General features: G+C 47.5%; 1 protein-coding gene across 1 annotated transcript in view; it reads right to left on the bottom strand.

The window, feature by feature from the left end:
* Nucleotides 1–484: 484 nt before the first annotated feature.
* Nucleotides 485–16,682, bottom strand: part of SLC44A3 (solute carrier family 44 member 3) — a 92,039-nt gene continuing 75,841 nt past the window's right edge. The window contains exons 13-17 of the mRNA XM_075002485.1: nucleotides 16,011–16,148; nucleotides 15,171–15,407; nucleotides 12,090–12,188; nucleotides 1,209–1,290; nucleotides 485–537 (exon numbers count right to left, since the gene is read on the bottom strand). Coding sequence (XP_074858586.1) covers nucleotides 1,210–1,290; nucleotides 12,090–12,188; nucleotides 15,171–15,407; nucleotides 16,011–16,148 — 555 coding nt within the window. The 3' untranslated portion in view covers nucleotides 485–537; nucleotide 1,209. The remainder of the gene's footprint in view (nucleotides 538–1,208; nucleotides 1,291–12,089; nucleotides 12,189–15,170; nucleotides 15,408–16,010; nucleotides 16,149–16,682) is intronic.

Raw genomic sequence — 16,682 nt, 5'->3', positions numbered from 1 at the left:
TGCAGTTCACTTTTGCATGTCTAATAGACACATGTGAAATCGACCTCTCAGTGGTCAGTTGACCTGTGTATTCCTTGCAAGATGTGAGGAGTAATGGAGGTCGATGGGAGAAACTCTCCCATCAGTCTTCCCCTATACAGACAGCTAAGTTAGCCAAGCACAGATGCATCCGTTTTAGCTATACAATTGGCATAGCTAGAACTGCATATCTGGTCAACCTTCGTAGTCTAGTATAGACATAGCCTAAGCTTCCTTTTCAGGTGGGAGGGAGGACTTGGCTCAATCCAATGTCTAATCATTTTTTATTAGGACAAGAGAATTGCCCACTAATTACCTTTGCTATCTCATATTTTGTCAGATACTAAGGAAACTGTCTTCTTCAACCTGTGAGTTTGTTTTTAGGGCAGCAAACAGGACAGGAATTTTCACTTACCTCCAGAATTGTTTGTTTCCAGACAAACTATCTGTACATTTCTCCTAGAAATATCTTCTGGTCTCCCACTAATTCCTGTCTTCCACCAGGAAGTCAAAACAATTCTGGATGGAAAAAAGATTCTGTAGCACTGAGTAAAAAGAAACCATCAGATCTAAATCTGGGCAAATCCAGAAAATTCACTATAATAGCCTGACATTTTGAAATCTTTTCCTGTTCCCTCCAAAAAGAGAAATAGGGGCACATTTCTCTCACAGAAAGAGAGAACAATTCTGACCATGAAAATTTATGACATACAGGATCCAAATACAACCCCAGAGCTCAGCAAAGCTTTACCTGTGCATAAACAGACGTTCCCTGATGTTCTGGAGTTTGTTAAACTTCTTGTCAACATCATCTCTTCCCCAAGTTATCTTAGGACTCCACCCTCTGTCATTTCTTCACACTCTCCCCCCCCATTAGGTAAATTTACTTCACATCCCCACATCTACTCTTCACCAACAGCTCAACCTCTGTCCAATCACGTCTGCTTCTGACATTTCATCCTATGATTTCGGATCCACCTCACATGCCCCAGTTCCCTGCTTTTTGTCACACACAAAATATTTGCTCATTTCTATTTACAAACATTTAGTATATCTGTAGGATTTATCCCTCATCTGCCATCAGAGAAACCAAAGAGCTGTTCATAATTTTTCCTATGTTTAAAACTGTCCCCGCCCCCCCCAAAAGACCATTTTCCCCAAAACAAGCCCCACCTCAAACCCCCACATACCTCAGAACCATTGGCTTGGCTGAGAGAACCTGGAGATGATTTCCTTCCAATGGTGCTCGTGTTGCTCCTTAATTAGATGTAGCTGTTATTAAGGTATAGTAAACAGTGCAAAGGGGGAATAATGTAAAAGCATTTTCTCTATAGTTCTGTGCATCAAATGACTCAGGGACTCCTGGCCAATATTTTCCATATAGGTGCACAGAGAATTAATGACTGTAGGGTCATGTCTGCTGACTCATCAAGAGGGTCTGATATGAAAAGGATAGTGCTTGGACTTTTTTCCTCTTACTGTTTTCAAGCAGAACCACAAAGTTTACAAGGAATTGATTTATTCAACTTTTATAAAACACTTATACCTTTACAAAGTCAGCTATGCTGGAAAGAATGCATTAATATATATAAAAAATTAAATCTCTATTTCTTCAGCACAAGAGGTACAAACCAGGGTTTACACATCTCAAAATTACTTTGTTTTAATATATCAGCAACTTTCTCTTTGTTTTGTCTGCGTTTCTGTTATTACTGGTTAGGCTGCATCCTTTCACGGTCAATATCAAATTCAAGTCTACACCCGGGGGCGGGGGGAAGTCAAATATGTAGCAGTGGCCCTGTCATCTTCATCAAAATATTTGTAAAATGTGTTCTTCCACAACATAAAGGGGGAGGATGTTCACAATTGTAGCTGAGCATGCAATGTTTTCTTTGGTGCAGGAAGTAAGAGTACAAAGAACCCTATTTTGTATTCTGCTTTTCAGTAACTTTTGATTAAATTCACCAATGCTACAAGTAATGAAAACACCAAACACAGCCATTCCTTACTCAGAATAATAAATTTAAAACCATGGATGCTAACATAAGAGCTTATCTCTATATAATATTGCTATGAAAAAAATTAAGTGCCCTGAGGCCTGGTCTCCACTTAAAACTCACACTGACCTAGCCACATTGCTCAGGGTTGTGAAAAATTTCATATGCTGTGTGTGTGGTTATGTTAACCTAACCCTTACTACAGATGTATCTAAATGAAGGGATGAATTTTACCATCAACTTAGGTACCATTTTTTGAAAGGATGACTTATGACTGTGATAAAAAATCCCTTTCCATCACTGTAGTGCCTACAATACTACTGTAGTGCCATAAATAACCCAAGTAAATGAGAGGCAGCAGAGCACACGCAAACTGAGAACAGAGTGAGGCTATGTCTACACTATCACTTAGGTTGATATATTGTTCAGGTGTGAATAAGCCACTCATTGGCTATGTCTACACTAGCCAAAAACTTCAAAATGGCCATGCAAATGGCCATTTCGAAGTTTACTAGTAAAGTGCTGAAATACATATTCAACGCCTCATTAGCATGCGGGTGGCCGCAGCACTTCGAAATTGACACGGCTCCCTGCCGCTGCACAGCTTGTCCAGACAGGGCTCGTTTTCAAAAGGACCCCGCCTACTTCGAAGTTCCCTTATTCCCATCTGCTCATAGGAATAAGGGGACTTCGAAGTAGCCGGGATCCTTTCGAAAAGGAGCCCTGTCTGGACAAGCCGTGCGGCGGTGAGCCGTGTTAATTTTGAAGCACCGCGGCTGCCCACATGCTAATGAGGTGCTGAATATGTATTTCAGCGCTTCATTAGTAAACTTCGAAATGGCCATTTGCATGGCCATTTCGAAGTTTTTGGCTAGTGTAGACACGGCCATCGAGTGACAAAGCTCCTGCTCACATAGCCCTCAACACTCACTGGGTGTGGCTTAATATAGTTGCCAAAGGAGCTCTCTTCTGTTGTCTTGCAGTGGCTCCACTAGGGCTCTTACAATGCCGCTGCTGCACTGATACAGTGGTGCTGGCATAAACTCTCTAACCATAGCCTAAGTGAGTGATACTGACATGCTAAAGAAGCTGATGACAACTGGTGGCTCACCCTGGAAGACATCTCAAGAGAGGTTTTTGGGTCGGAGGGAGACTGAAGAGACTGCTATTCATGTTGTTACACAATCAAACAGCAGGAAACAGCTTGTTTTGTACGTGTTCTGAAAAACAGGACTTGGTACATTAGTTGTAAATAACTAAAACTAAACCTGACTACCAACAATTTGTACTCCCACTTGGAACACTCACCAGGCCCCCAAACTTTGACTAGTCACTTGGGTCAAAAATGGGATACAATACAAACTTTATTTTTGTACATGACAGAATGCAGCAGCACATGGAATAGCAACTGCAGAACATTTATCCACCAACCTTGGTTCTATTTTGAGCTCTGGTGACAATCATGCTGAATTCTAAGGACACTGGTTCAGATCTTCAACCCATGTAAATTGGCATAGATTCATTAAGGTATGTCAAGTGAAAACATTTTTTCCCTCTGAGAGCTTTATTTCTCAGCAGCAATTAGATCCAGTTAGTACAGGTTTGAGCTAAACAAAATAGCAGTCCTGCAGAACCTTAAAGACTAACAATATTATCTCTTAGGTGATGAGCTTTTGAGCTAGTCTACCTCAAATGAGAGCTACCACACTGCCCAAAAAAAAAACAAACCTCCATGGAGTTACAAAGTGATTAGCAGTACAAAGTAACTGGGTTTACAGAACAATTGGATTAGCTGCTAGTGAGTTGTAACTCTGGCTATTATACCCCACAGCATTACTCCAGTCTCAAACAATTTCATCACTCTCCTGCCCAAAACAGGCTCAAGCATAAACCAGCCGTTAAAGCAATGCTTACAATACAAAGTGTAGACAACTTAAGACAGTGTACAGCCAACTCTGTAATTAAACTGCTGTTGCATACCCACACGATGCTCCTTTTGCCACCAGAGTGCATCCACAGTAGCAGCTCCAGCATTGACATAGAGCAATGCACTGTGGGTAACTATCCCACTGTGCAACTGGTCGCAGGGAGTTCTGGAAAGGGTTTGCAGTGATTCATGGGGGGTGCATGTTCAATGTCACACAGTGCAGGTTTCTCATCCCATCAGTCCATGGCATCATACTAGACTAGACTTTCAGCTGGTTTTCAACTACCCTGGTAACCTGAAAGCTAGTCACCTGTATCAGAAAACATGGATCCTACTCTGATCTTCAGTATGGTGCTGTCCATTATGCAGCCCTTCTTCTCCACGTCCCAAGCAAGATTTGGGGCTGGAGCAGAGCTGTGCCTGCACACAGATCAATGAGATCCATCCCCTCCTGTGCACTCAAGGCAGGGTGCTGCATGGAGCTGGCATGCTCAGCTGCTAATTGCTATGGGAGTTCTCTACCAGGAGTAAACAAGAAAGAGAAGTTACTCACCGTAGTAACGGTGGTTCTTCGAGATGTGTCCCCGTGGGTGCTCCACCATAGGTGACGGCTTGGCCGGCGCCGCAGATCGGATCTTCCAAGCAGTTTCTGCCGGACCGCGCATGCGCCGGTACGCGCCGCTCCCTGGCGCGCTCCTGGCCATGTGCGCGATCCGGTCCCCGCCAGTTCCTCGACCAACCGCCTCGGTTGCCCCTGCAAAACACTAACAGAGATCCGAAGCGGGGAGGATGGGCGGGAAGTGGAGCACCCACGGGGACACATCTCGAAGAACCACCGTTACTACGGTGAGTAACTTCTCTTTCTTCTTCGAGTGTCCCCGTGGGTGCTCCACCATAGGTGACTACCCAGCAGTAACCCAGATAGGTGGTGGGTAATCGGATTATGTGCAGCTGGTCCCCGAGAGGACCGCTGCAGAGAGACGGGTATCCTCTTGGAATACCCTGTGAAGGGCGTAATGTTTGGCGAACGTGTCGTAGGATGACCAAGTCGCCGCTCTGCAAATGTCTTTCAATGCAACGCCCTTGAAAAAGGCTGTTGATGCTGCCACCGCCCTGGTGGAATGAGCCCTGGGAGTGGCCGACAAAGGAGTCTTTCTGAGCTCGTAGCACATTTTTATGCAGGATACAATGTGCTTTGAGATTCTCTGCGATGAGAGACCTTCTCCTTTAGATTTGGGAGCGAGGGAGACCAGGAGTCTATCCGATTTTCGGAAGGACTTGGTCCTGTCTACGTAGAAGGCTAGCGCCCTCCTCACATCCAGGAGGTGTAGGCGCGCCTCTTCGCTGGAGTTATGAGGCTTTGGATAGAACGAGGGTAGAACAATAGGTTCATTGATGTGAAACTCGGAAGAAACTTTGGGAACAAAGGCTGGATGCAGCCGTATGGTTACCGCCTCCTTGGAAAAGACAGTGCAGGGTGGCGTTGCCATGACTGCCGCAAGCTCGCTCACCCGACGGGCTGACGTAATTGCAAGAAGAAAGGTCGTCTTTACTGTAAGGAGGCGAAGGGGAACCGTGGCCAAGGGCTCGAACGGTGGTCCCATGAGTGTGGTAAGCACCAGGTCCAAGCTCCACGAAGGTGGAATCGGTTTCCGAGGGAGGTATAGGTTTACCAACCCTTTGAGGAACCTGGTAACCATAGGGTGGGCGAACACCGTGTGCCCTCCCTCCTCATGTCTGAACGCCGAGATGGCGGCCAGGTGGACCTTTAACGAGGATAGCGAGAGTCCTGCTCTCTTGAGGTCCAGTAAATACTCTAGAATTGTAGGTATAGGCACCGAAAGGGGGGCCAGCTGCTTGGTAGAACACCAAGCCATGAAGCGAGTCCATTTTTGTTTGTAGGTTTTCCTAGTGGAAGTCCTCCTGCTACTTTCTAGGACTTGCTGTACTTCCACTGTGCATGTGCTCTCTAGGGAGCTGAGCCATGGATTAGCCACGCTTGCAGTCGCAGGCTTTGGGGGTGCGGATGCACTATGGACCCCTGGGCTTGCGTGAGCAGGTCCGGCGCCACCGGAAGAGGCATCGGTGGGCGGTCCGACAGGCGCAGGAGTAGGGGGAACCATGGTTGGCGATCCCATGTTGGGACTATCAGGATCATCCGAGCCTTGTCTCTCCTGGCTTTTTGCAGAACCTTGTGGATCAGCACTGCGGGGGGAAACGCGTAAAGCAGGGGGCCTCCCCATGGGATCGCGAACGCGTCCCCCAGGGACCCCCGGCCCAGCCCTGCTCTGGAGGAGAATCGTGGGCACTGTTTGTTGTGCTGAGTGGCAAACAGATCTATTTGGGGAAACCCCCATGCGTGGAAAATAGGCCGTAGTAGATCGGGACGGATCTGCCACTCGTGGGTGAGCGCAAAACGTCTGCTCAACTGGTCTGCCTTCACGTTGTGCGTGCCCGGCAAGTAGGAGGCTCTCAGGATTATATCGTGGGCGATGCACCAGTTCCATAGGCGGATTGCTTCCGCGCATAAGGTACGGGATCGAGCTCCTCCTTGCCTGTTTATGTAAAACATGGTGGAGGTATTGTCTGTACTGATCCCGACGACTTTGCCTTGTATACGGTCTCGAAAGTGTTTGCAGGCGTTGAACACTGCTCTGAGCTCTAAAACATTGATATGCAGAGACTGTTCCGTGGGTGACCACAGTCCTTGAGCCACCTCTTCGCCCATGTGCGCTCCCCACCCTATGAGAGAGGCATCCGTAGTGAGGAAAACCGATATTTGCGGCTGATGGAAGGGTACCCCTGTTAGCAAGTTCCCGGGGTTTACCCACCATTGCAGGGATTCGCGCACCCCAGGTGGGGGCGACACCACCCTGTGAACGGTGTGTACTGCCGGCTTGTATACACTTGCCAGCCAATGTTGCATGCCGCGCATGTGCAACCTGGCGTTCTGTACCACAAACGTAGCCGCTGCCATGTGGCCCAGCAGCTGCAAGCACGTCAAGACCGGCACCGTAGGGCTGAAGGTGATGACCTGCATGAGGGAACCGATGGCTCGAAAGCGAGCCTCTGGAAGGTATACTCTCGCCGAGACTGAGTTTATGCGAGCCCCTATGAACTCTATGTCCTGTGAGGGGTCTATCTTTGATTTTGCCATATTGATAACCAGGCCAAGTGCGGAGAACGTGTTTGCTGTGACGCGTATCATGCGGAGAACCTCCCTTTTCGAGGTCCCTTTGAGCAGGCAGTCGTCCAGATACGGGAAAATAAACACCCCCTGTCTGTGCAGGTAGGCTGACACCACTGCCAAGGTCTTGGTGAAGACTCTGGGGGCCGAGGAAAGGCCAAACGGCAGGACCTTGTATTGGAAGTGTTCGTTGCCCACCATGAACCGGAGAAAACGTCGGTGAGCCGGATGAATGGTTATGTGGAAGTACGCGTCTTGTAGATCGAGGGCTGCGAACCAGTCTCCATCGTCCAGTGCTGTAAGGATGGAGGCAATAGTGATCATCCGAAAACGTTGCTTGCGCAGATACCTGTTGAGGCCACGAAGGTCTAAGATGGGCCTCCAGCCTCCTGTTTTTTTCTCCGTCAGGAAATACCGAGAGTAGAACCCTTTCCCTTGCAGTTGCTCCGGCACCTTTTCCACCGCCCCTATGAACTCTAGGTGGGCCACCTCCTGCCTGAGCCTGGCTACATGGGAGGCCTCCTGGGGGTGGGGCTTGGGCGGGGGTCGCGGCGGCGGGAGCGACTGGAAGGGGATGGCGTACCCCGTGGCTATGATCTCCAGCACCCATTTGTCTGTGGTGATCCTTTGCCACTGGTCGTAGAATGGTCGGAGGCGATGGTGAAAAAGTCGTTTCGGATGATCTTGTGCAATGGTGGTGATGGCGCAGCCCTGGATTTGTATGTCAAACTTGTGGCCTTTGGCCCCGCCCCGAGGACGTACGGCCCTGTTGTGAGCGTCGCCTGGGGGTTCTGTACTGCTGGTGCTGCTGATGCCGCCCTTGCTCGTAACCCCTGTGATACTGGGGGCGCTGTTGCTGGTATTGGTACCGCCTTTGCTGTGGGTAGTACCTTTTCTTTGAGTATGGAGGGGTGTAAATCCCCAGGGTCCTGAGTGTGGCTCTTGAGTCTTTACTGGAATGAAGGACCGAGTCAGTTGATTCAGCAAACAGCTTCTGCAAGTCGAAGGGAAGGTCGATTATCTTCGCCTGCAGATCTCTCGGTATGCCCGAGGTCTGGAGCCAGGACTCCCGTCGCATCACCACTGCAGTTGCTGTGGAACGTGCTGCCGTGTCCGCAACGTCCAAAGCAATCTGAACTTCCATCCTCGCAGCCGCGTAGCCCTCTTGCACTATGGCCTTGAGGACCGGCTTTTTGTCCTCTGGAAGCGAGTCCATGAGGGAAGTTAATCTGGCATAGTTGTCGAAATTATGGTTCGCCAAGTGCGCTGCATAATTTGCCATTCGCAAGGTTAAAGTGGAGGAGGAGTAGACCTTTCTGCCGAACAGCTCTAGCTTCTTGGCATCTCTGTCCATTCCCCCTGTTTTAAATTGAGATGTTTTTAATCTTTGCTGCGAGGACTCCACCACCAAGGAGTTTGGCTGGGGGTGGCTAAACAAGAACTCCATGCCCTTCGCCGGCACGAAGTATTTCTTATCCGCTCTCTTTTGGACAGGCGGAATAGTTGCCGGGGTCTGCCATATGGTAGTGGCGGACTCCAAGATCGCTTCATCAAGCGGGATTGCTACTCTGGAGGAGGCCGGGGAGCTCAAATTTTTAAGGAGCTTATGATGTTTCTCTTGCACTTGTGCTGTCTGGATGCCTTGCGTGAAAGCTACCCTCTTAAACAGCTCCTGAAACTGTTTGAGATCGTCCTTGGGATGGACGTCCCCTAAGGCCGTGGCCTCATCCGGGGAGGAAAACGAGGAACCGCTGGGGTACATTTCTTTGGACCCTTCCGGTTCTTGATGGTGATGGTGCGCCCTCTCGCTGGAGGTTTGCGAGGGAAAATCTCGTGGGTCCACGGCCAGCCCCCCCTGGGATGCTTGAGTCTCCGTCCCCGATCGCGATTGCCCTCGGGGGTACGAGGTAATATGTGGGGATCTCCCCCTGGTAGATTGCCGATGGTGTCCATGCCCCGCGTGGAAGGGACGACCATGGTAGTATAGGCACTGTTCCTGGGAAGGTGACCTTGACCATTCCCTTTGGACGTACCCTGTGTGTCTGGGAGAGGGGGATTGTCGAGACACTGGAGAGAGCGATTTTGCATAATAGTCCAGCGATTCAAATCCCAGGAAGGGCGAGGGGGGTGCCAGCCATGGGGAGGCTGATTGCAGGAAAGGAGAAGGGGGCTCCGGGTAGGCTAGGGGGGGCCCCTGCCTTCTGGTTGGAGTCTGCAACATGAGCGGAGGGCTGTGAGAGAAGAGCTCCACAGCCCTGTCTGGAGAGGGGCTGCAATGCCTCCTCTTGTGTGCAGCCTTCCCCCTCCCTTGAGGAGGTAACTCCGCCCCCTGATGGGCGGGGGATCCCGGCCCCGTCGGCACCGTGCTAGGCACGCTCGAGGGCGGTGCCACACGTGCGGAGTCCTTGTGCGCCTGCAGGCTACGTGCCTGCGCGCCCTGCACCGCCGGTTCCCCGGGGATCGGTGCCGCTGTCTGCGGTGCCGCTGGTACCGGCGCTTGCTTAGCCGCCGCCCTGCCTGCGGTGCGGGGCGGCTGGCTGATCATCGGAGGCTGAGCCGCTTCCACGTGGCTCTCCGTGCCGCCGCCGATCAGCTGTTGCTGCGGCTGGGGGCTGCTCGCTCCTCCCGTCCCGCTCACTGTTACTGCCGGCAGGGATCGGGTTGGAGAAACTTTCCTCCGTTTTTGCGCAGATGGAGTGAGGGAGGCAGCTTTCCTTCTAAGGGCCCCGGAGGGTCCCTCCTGCTGCGGCCGCTCCGGCACGTCTGGCTGGAGGGCCTTGTCAAGAAGCAGCAGTTTAATTCTCATCTCCCTGTCTCTCCGTGCTCTGGTCGTTAACTTTGCACAGAAGGCGCATTTTTGTGCCACATGGGACTCCCCCAGGCACCTTATGCATAGACTGTGCCCATCGGACACTGGCATCGCCTCTCGGCAGGACTCACATTTTTTAAAGCCTGAGGCGGACATTGTTGGTGAGTCTTTGAGTTTGCTTGTGGGTACTTAGCACTTCTTTGTGCTGTTTCCCCGTCCGATGGCCTGCCTCCGCAGGAGGGCTGATGGCCCTAGCTCCCGGCCTCCGGCGCTGGTTACTGGGACTGGCTTGAGCTGTCCCTCCGTAGCTTGTTTGTTGTTTGTTTTTTTTTTTTTTTTTTTGCAAAATAACAACCGGTTACTTATGGTATCCTAAGAACTGAAAAACTTTAAAGAGAAAAACAAATAAAGTCGTTGAATACGCTATGTGGCTTTAGCCTAGTCGGATTCCGTCTGCAGCCGACGGCGGTTGAGAGGAACTGGCGGGGACCGGATCGCGCACATGGCCAGGAGCGCGCCAGGGAGCGGCGCGTACCGGCGCATGCGCGGTCCGGCAGAAACTGCTTGGAAGATCCGATCTGCAGCGCCGGCCAAGCCGTCACCTATGGTGGAGCACCCACGGGGACACTCGAAGAAGAAGAACAAGTTCAAAATTTCCCCAGGGCTTTAACAGTTGAGGTGCATTCACTTGTATCACTGATTGTAAGGCAGTGCAGTTGAGCAAAGTAACCAGAGCAGTCACAGGGGGAACTGTGGGATACCTCCTTGAGGCCACTTAGGGTGCCATAAGCAATGGAGTGTTTACACTGACACTTTGTTGCTCTAAGGTGGCTTTATGATGTCAGTGAAGCAGACAAGTTAAAGCAGTGGGAGGAGCACGATTGTGTACACTTCTGTGAACAAGACAAGAAGTCATTCTTCCGCTCTACTCTACACTGGTTAGAGTACTGGAGTTCAATACTAGTTGGAGTGTTGCGTCCAATTCTGGGCGCTGCATTTCAAGAAAGACATGGAGAAATTGGAAAGGGTCCAGAAAAGAGCAACAAGAATGATCAAAGGTTTAGAGAACATGACCTATGAAGAAAGGCTGAAAGAACTGGGCTTGTTTAGTTTGGAAAAAGAAGATTGAAGGGGGACATGATACGGTTTTCAGGTATCTAAAAGAGTGTCATAAGGAGGAGGGAGAAAACTTGTTCTTCTTGGCCTCTGAGGGTAGAACAAGAGGCAATGGTCTTAACCTGCAGCAAGGGAGGTTTAGGTTGGACATTAGGAAGAAATTCCTAATGGTCAGGGTGTTCAAACACTGGAATAAATTGCCAAGGGAGATTGTGGAATCTCCATCACTGGAGGTATTTAAGAACAGGTTAGATAAGTGTCTAACAGTACTTGGTCCTGCCATTAGGGCAGGGGGCTGGACTCAATGACCTCTCAAGGTCCCTTCCAGTCCTAGCATTCTATGATTCTGCAGTTAGGCTGTATGTTGACAAAACTATGTAGTGCAGACATGATCTAACTGAAGGTATAGATCTGGGGTGGGAGAGTGGGTGGGAGTCTGGGGTAACAGTGAAATTATAACGAGTTAACTGTGCTGTGAAGACACACATCTCCCTTCTTTTGCCTCATAATTTTTAAAACAGCATAAAGCACAATCAAACCAAACGTCATCTTAAAAATATGTGCCAGATTATCCACTGCATCTGAGCACTGGTCAGTGCAGGGAATTGGGAAATCTATACCAGACCCAGTGTGAGTTAAACCAACCTAGCACTACACGAGGCCTTTTGAGCTTTTATGCTAATGACAGATCAACGTGGCTGTGTGCAAACACTAGCACAGGCCCTCTCTGCACCTCTTCATCCTCTCTATGCTGGGGGGTGGGAAAGGTGGTTGGCACCAAAAGCCAGCTATGCCTCCTGCTTTATTCTAGCAAAGTTCACCACTGGCCATTCATGGCTAGAATGTGGCCCTGTGCTCTTAGAGTCAATAACAATGATTAGTTTGAAGGGATGAAAAACCTGCGGCTCAACAATTTGCCTACTGCAAGAAATGACAAAGTAGAAAATATTTATATAGTCTATCCCCCTTCTGGTAATACAGGTGGGAAACATGTTACTTGATGTCCTCATCACTTCGCCTTTGTTCCCATCTCACCATAGGCTGTAGTTCTGTTCCATCTTCGCTGTTTTGGGGGATCTTTTGGTTTCTGTTTTTTTCCCTCTCTGTTAGCTTGGTGCTGCAATTCACAAAGCTCTACAAAGCAAAATAAATAACAAGGTCATCCAGAAACATTCACTTATATTAATCAACCAACTGGTGACGCAGTGAAAAGGAGAACATTTACAATGGCACTTTAAACCCTTAAACTAGCTGGTTCCCAGGTGGAAGACACTGGAAACTGGCTCACATCTAATGCATTGCAAGTAAGAAATGAAAAAAAGAAAAAAACAAACAAACCCTGATAAGCCGGGAAAAACCACAAACCCTCACTGCACTCATGCAGCTCAGGATGCCAGGGTCCCCCAGCATTCCAGCTCTGTGCAGGGGCACCAAGGCTCAGAGCTCCCCCCCCCGCACACCCCACCAGGCTGGAGTAACCCTTCTGGGTGCCAAGGGCTATTAATTTTTGTGCCCCCCCACCAGGCTCTAGAGAGAGGCCAAAATGAGGGTTTGTGGGAGGGGAGCAAGCTGGGGGTGGGAGTGCAGGGCCTGGGCAGGTAGTAGGGTACAGGAGTGGGATCTGGGAAGAAGGTAGGGTTCAGAAATGGACAACGGGTGGGGCACGAAGCAGGGTGCAGGAGCAGTGGAGGTATGGGGTCTGGGTGGGAAACGGTGCAGGAATGGACTGGGCAGGAAGAGCTAGGATGGAGGAGCAGAGGTGGGTGCGGGGTGTGGGAGGGAGGGTACAGGAATGGGCTGGGGGGCAAGAAGTAGGGTCCAGGAGCGGAGAAGGTGCGGGGTCTGGTCTAGAGACAGGATGAAGATGTGGGATTAGGCTTGAGGTACGAAGTCTGGGCAAGAGGGAGGCTGCGAGACAAAGCTGGGGATTGGATACCTAACTGGCAGAGTTCCCAGAAGGGGTGCAGGTGACTCTGCGCTGCCCTGCAGCACTGGGTGGCATTGCCCCCTGCTGCTCCCATTGGCCAGGCTTCCCAGCCCAATGAGAGTAATGGGGGGGAAGGCTGAAACCTGCAATCCAGCCCAGGGGACAACCACTCAGTGGAGAAACCTGCAGGCTTTGGCTACACTAGAGCCATCTGTCAACGGAAGTTTCTGTTGGAAGAGATCTGGCAAAACTTCTGTCCAAAGATCCTGTCCACACACAAAAGTGGATCAAAAAGCAATCCACTCCATCGACAGAGAACAGCCAGACTGCCAGGCCACTCTCTCAACAGAATGGCCAACTGGAAACTCAGCAAACGGGAATGCCCAGTGCACACTAGTCATGATTTTACAGACCTCAATCATATCCCTCATTAGTCATCTCTTTTCCAAGCTGAAAAGTCCCAGTCATATTAATCTCTCTCCATATGGCAGCCATCTATTTCCTTAATTTTTATTCCCTTTTCTGAACCTTTTCCAGTCCATGGAAGCTTTGAGATGGAATGATCACATCTGCATACACTATTTAAGAAGAGGGCATAGCATGGATTTATACAGATGCAATATAATAATTTCTGTCTCATTATTTATCACCTTTTTAATGATTCCCATCGTTTGCTTTTCTGACCACCACTGCACCTTAAGTGGATGTTTTCAGAGAGCTATCAACAATGACTCCAAAATCTATTTTTTGAAAGGTGACAGCTAATTGTGACCTCAACATTTTGTGCGTGTAGTTGGGAGTATGTTTCCCAATGTTTACTTGCATTTATCAATATTGAATTTCATCTGCCATTTTACTGCCCAGTTTTGCGACATCCTTTTGTAGCTCTTTGCAGTCTGCGTTGGACTTAACTATCTTGAATAGTTTGTATCATCTGCAAAATGTTGTCACCTCCCTGTTTATCCTTTTTCTAGATCATTTATGAATATGTTAAATAGGACGGGTCCAGTACAGACCCCTGGGGGACACTATCAAATCTGAAAACTGACCATTCATTTCTACTCTTTGTTTGCTATCTTTTAATCAGTTAACATCCATGCAAGAACCTTCCCTCTTATCCAATGACAGCTTACTCTGCTGAAGAGCTTTTGGTGAGGGATTTGTCAAAGGCTTTCTGAAAATCTAAGTGCACTACATCCACCGCATCTATTTTGCTCACATGCCTGCTGACCCACCTCAAAGAATTCTAGTAGATTGGTGAGGCACTATTTCCCTTTACAAAAACACAGTGACTTTTTCCCCAAATAATTATGGTCATCTATTGTGACAATTTTGTTCTATCATTTCAATCGGTTTGCTTAGCATGGAAGTCAGGCTCGCTGGCTTGTAATTACTGGGATCAGCTCTAAAACCCTTTTAAAAAATTGAGTCCTCCTGTTATTGGTAAAGAAGCTGATCTAAATGACAGGTTGCAAATTAGTTAGTAATTCTACAATTTCACATCTGAGTTCCTTCAGAACTCTTGGGTGAATACCATCTGGTTCTGGAGACTTAGTACTCTTTAAGTTTAACAGTTTGTTCCAAAACCATCTCTTATTGCACCTCAATCTGGTACTGTCCCTCAGATTTGTCACCTAAAAAGAATGAGTCAAGCTTGGGCATTTCCCTCACAACTTCAGTCATGATGACAGATGCAAAAAAAATCATGTAGTTTTTCTAATACGGTCAGATAATCCTAGAGTGTTCATTTAGCAACCCGATCTTTCAGTGCCCCACTGGCTGTTTAGCATGCTTTCTGCTTCTGATACAGTTGCAAAAATTTGCTAGTACTTTTTGAGTCTTTGCCTAGCTGTTCTTCAAATTCTTTGTTGACCTTCCCAATTATATTTTTATACAACACAAAGAGGGTCTTTATCCACATATCCTGGGTCTAAAAGACTGAAGCAGATGCACTGGGAGACAAGAGTGGGAAGTGTTAACTTATGAGATACTTTGTATCCTTTAGTCCACAATTTGTAAGCTGCTGCAGAAGCATTTATTGTGGGTTAGTTTTTACAGGTAGGGCATAGAAGGAGAGAAAGCAAATCTTAAGCACTAGGACATTGCTTCATCAATAATACACGATTAAAACACATTACTGAATTTATCTGCCTGGTAATGTGTTTCCATTACTGTCAAAAAAAGTTTACCAATAATTCTTGATCCATGAAGTATGGCTTCTGCAGAGATCCATCATTTGTTGTCATATCAATAGCACAACAAAAGAATAGGGCATCCATGACCACTTCAAATACCGACAAAAAGCTGTGGGCTACCAGGCAGGCAAAAAGTGCAACTAGCAACAGAGGAACTACCCATACGTGGAACTCACGATGGTAGTTAAATGCCATTAAGCCTCCAAAAACTGTAAAACATACAACAAACACCTGTACAAAGGAGGGAAAAAAAAGCAGCAGCTGTATTACAAGATGCACCAAAGCTAAAGCAAATATTTTTACTAGTTGATGTTTTAAAATTGATTTATTTATAAAGGAGAAGGCTTGAGATGAATCAATTTGAAGTCTTCTAGCTGTTCACACAGGACACGTGCATAAACTGTTTTACTATAGTTATTCCTGTCCTCATAGGCACATCCCTTTCATATATGTTTGTTATACCTATTTGTCATGCCTTGTCTTAAATTAGACTAAGTTCTAAGGGGCATTTACGGTCTCTATGAGTCTGCACAGCACTTAGTGCAATGAGGCCTCGGGGTGCTTCTGTATTCTAAATTACGATAATGAAATAAATGTAATAAGCAGTGAACTAAAGTCCTCCAACAAAAAAATGCCAAGACCCAATTCTACTCTCCTCAAGCCTATTTGACATCAGTGGAGCCCCATGACTTCAGTAAGTCATGCTCCTGATTTCCTCAGAGTATGTGAAGATTAAAGATTAGGCACTGAATCTTTTTTTATTATTACAGGATTGGGTCTATTACTCTGTAATTAAAAGTTTATCAATGGACTTTGTAAATTACAGTCTCTTACCTTTCCGAGAAAAATGATGAAGTCTCCAAAGGAATTAATGAATGCTGTATTAGTTGAATTCTTTGCTAAAATAGAGAGAGCATCCTTTGCTGAGGTACAAAAATCTGTCCCATTTATGGCAGTAGTCGTGTATACATGCTGAAATGAGAGGATAAATGTAATTGGAGAAAGTTAGAAATCTTTTACTCTGGAGTTTACTATGAGAAAAGAGAAGTTTTAACATATCTTTGGAACTGTTGATGTGGTTGGTGCTTGCACATTATTTTGCATAGTCTTGCAGTTTAACTTTAAGCAAGTATAATAACTATGCCAGTAAATTTCAAACTGACTTTTCACATAGCTTCTACAACGGACAATAGCAAAAGTTGTATTTTTACCACTCTCTTTCAAATTTCTTTTGGGATGCTGAAGAGCTACAGCCAGTCCTTTGTTAATGATTAACTGATATAACACGTAAATTACAATGAAACTCCTATCTAGACATATGCCATGCTGGCGGCCTTTTCTAAGTACATTCCAGTAGAGTCTTGTATTTGGTAAACTCTATAAATGAAACAAAAATATATTAAACTTTGCACTCTAAAAATCAATGATTAAACAAGTTTTATATGCAACCCTTTCACTTATTATTGATCCTTTGAATTTTCCTGGCTCCATAAGAATTGAAGAGGG

This window comes from Carettochelys insculpta, chromosome 9 (assembly GCF_033958435.1).
Source record: "Carettochelys insculpta isolate YL-2023 chromosome 9, ASM3395843v1, whole genome shotgun sequence".
Lineage (NCBI taxonomy): Eukaryota > Metazoa > Chordata > Testudines > Carettochelyidae > Carettochelys > Carettochelys insculpta.
The sequence above is the reverse complement of the archived record's forward strand: the minus strand, read 5'-3'. Positions and strand labels throughout refer to the sequence as shown.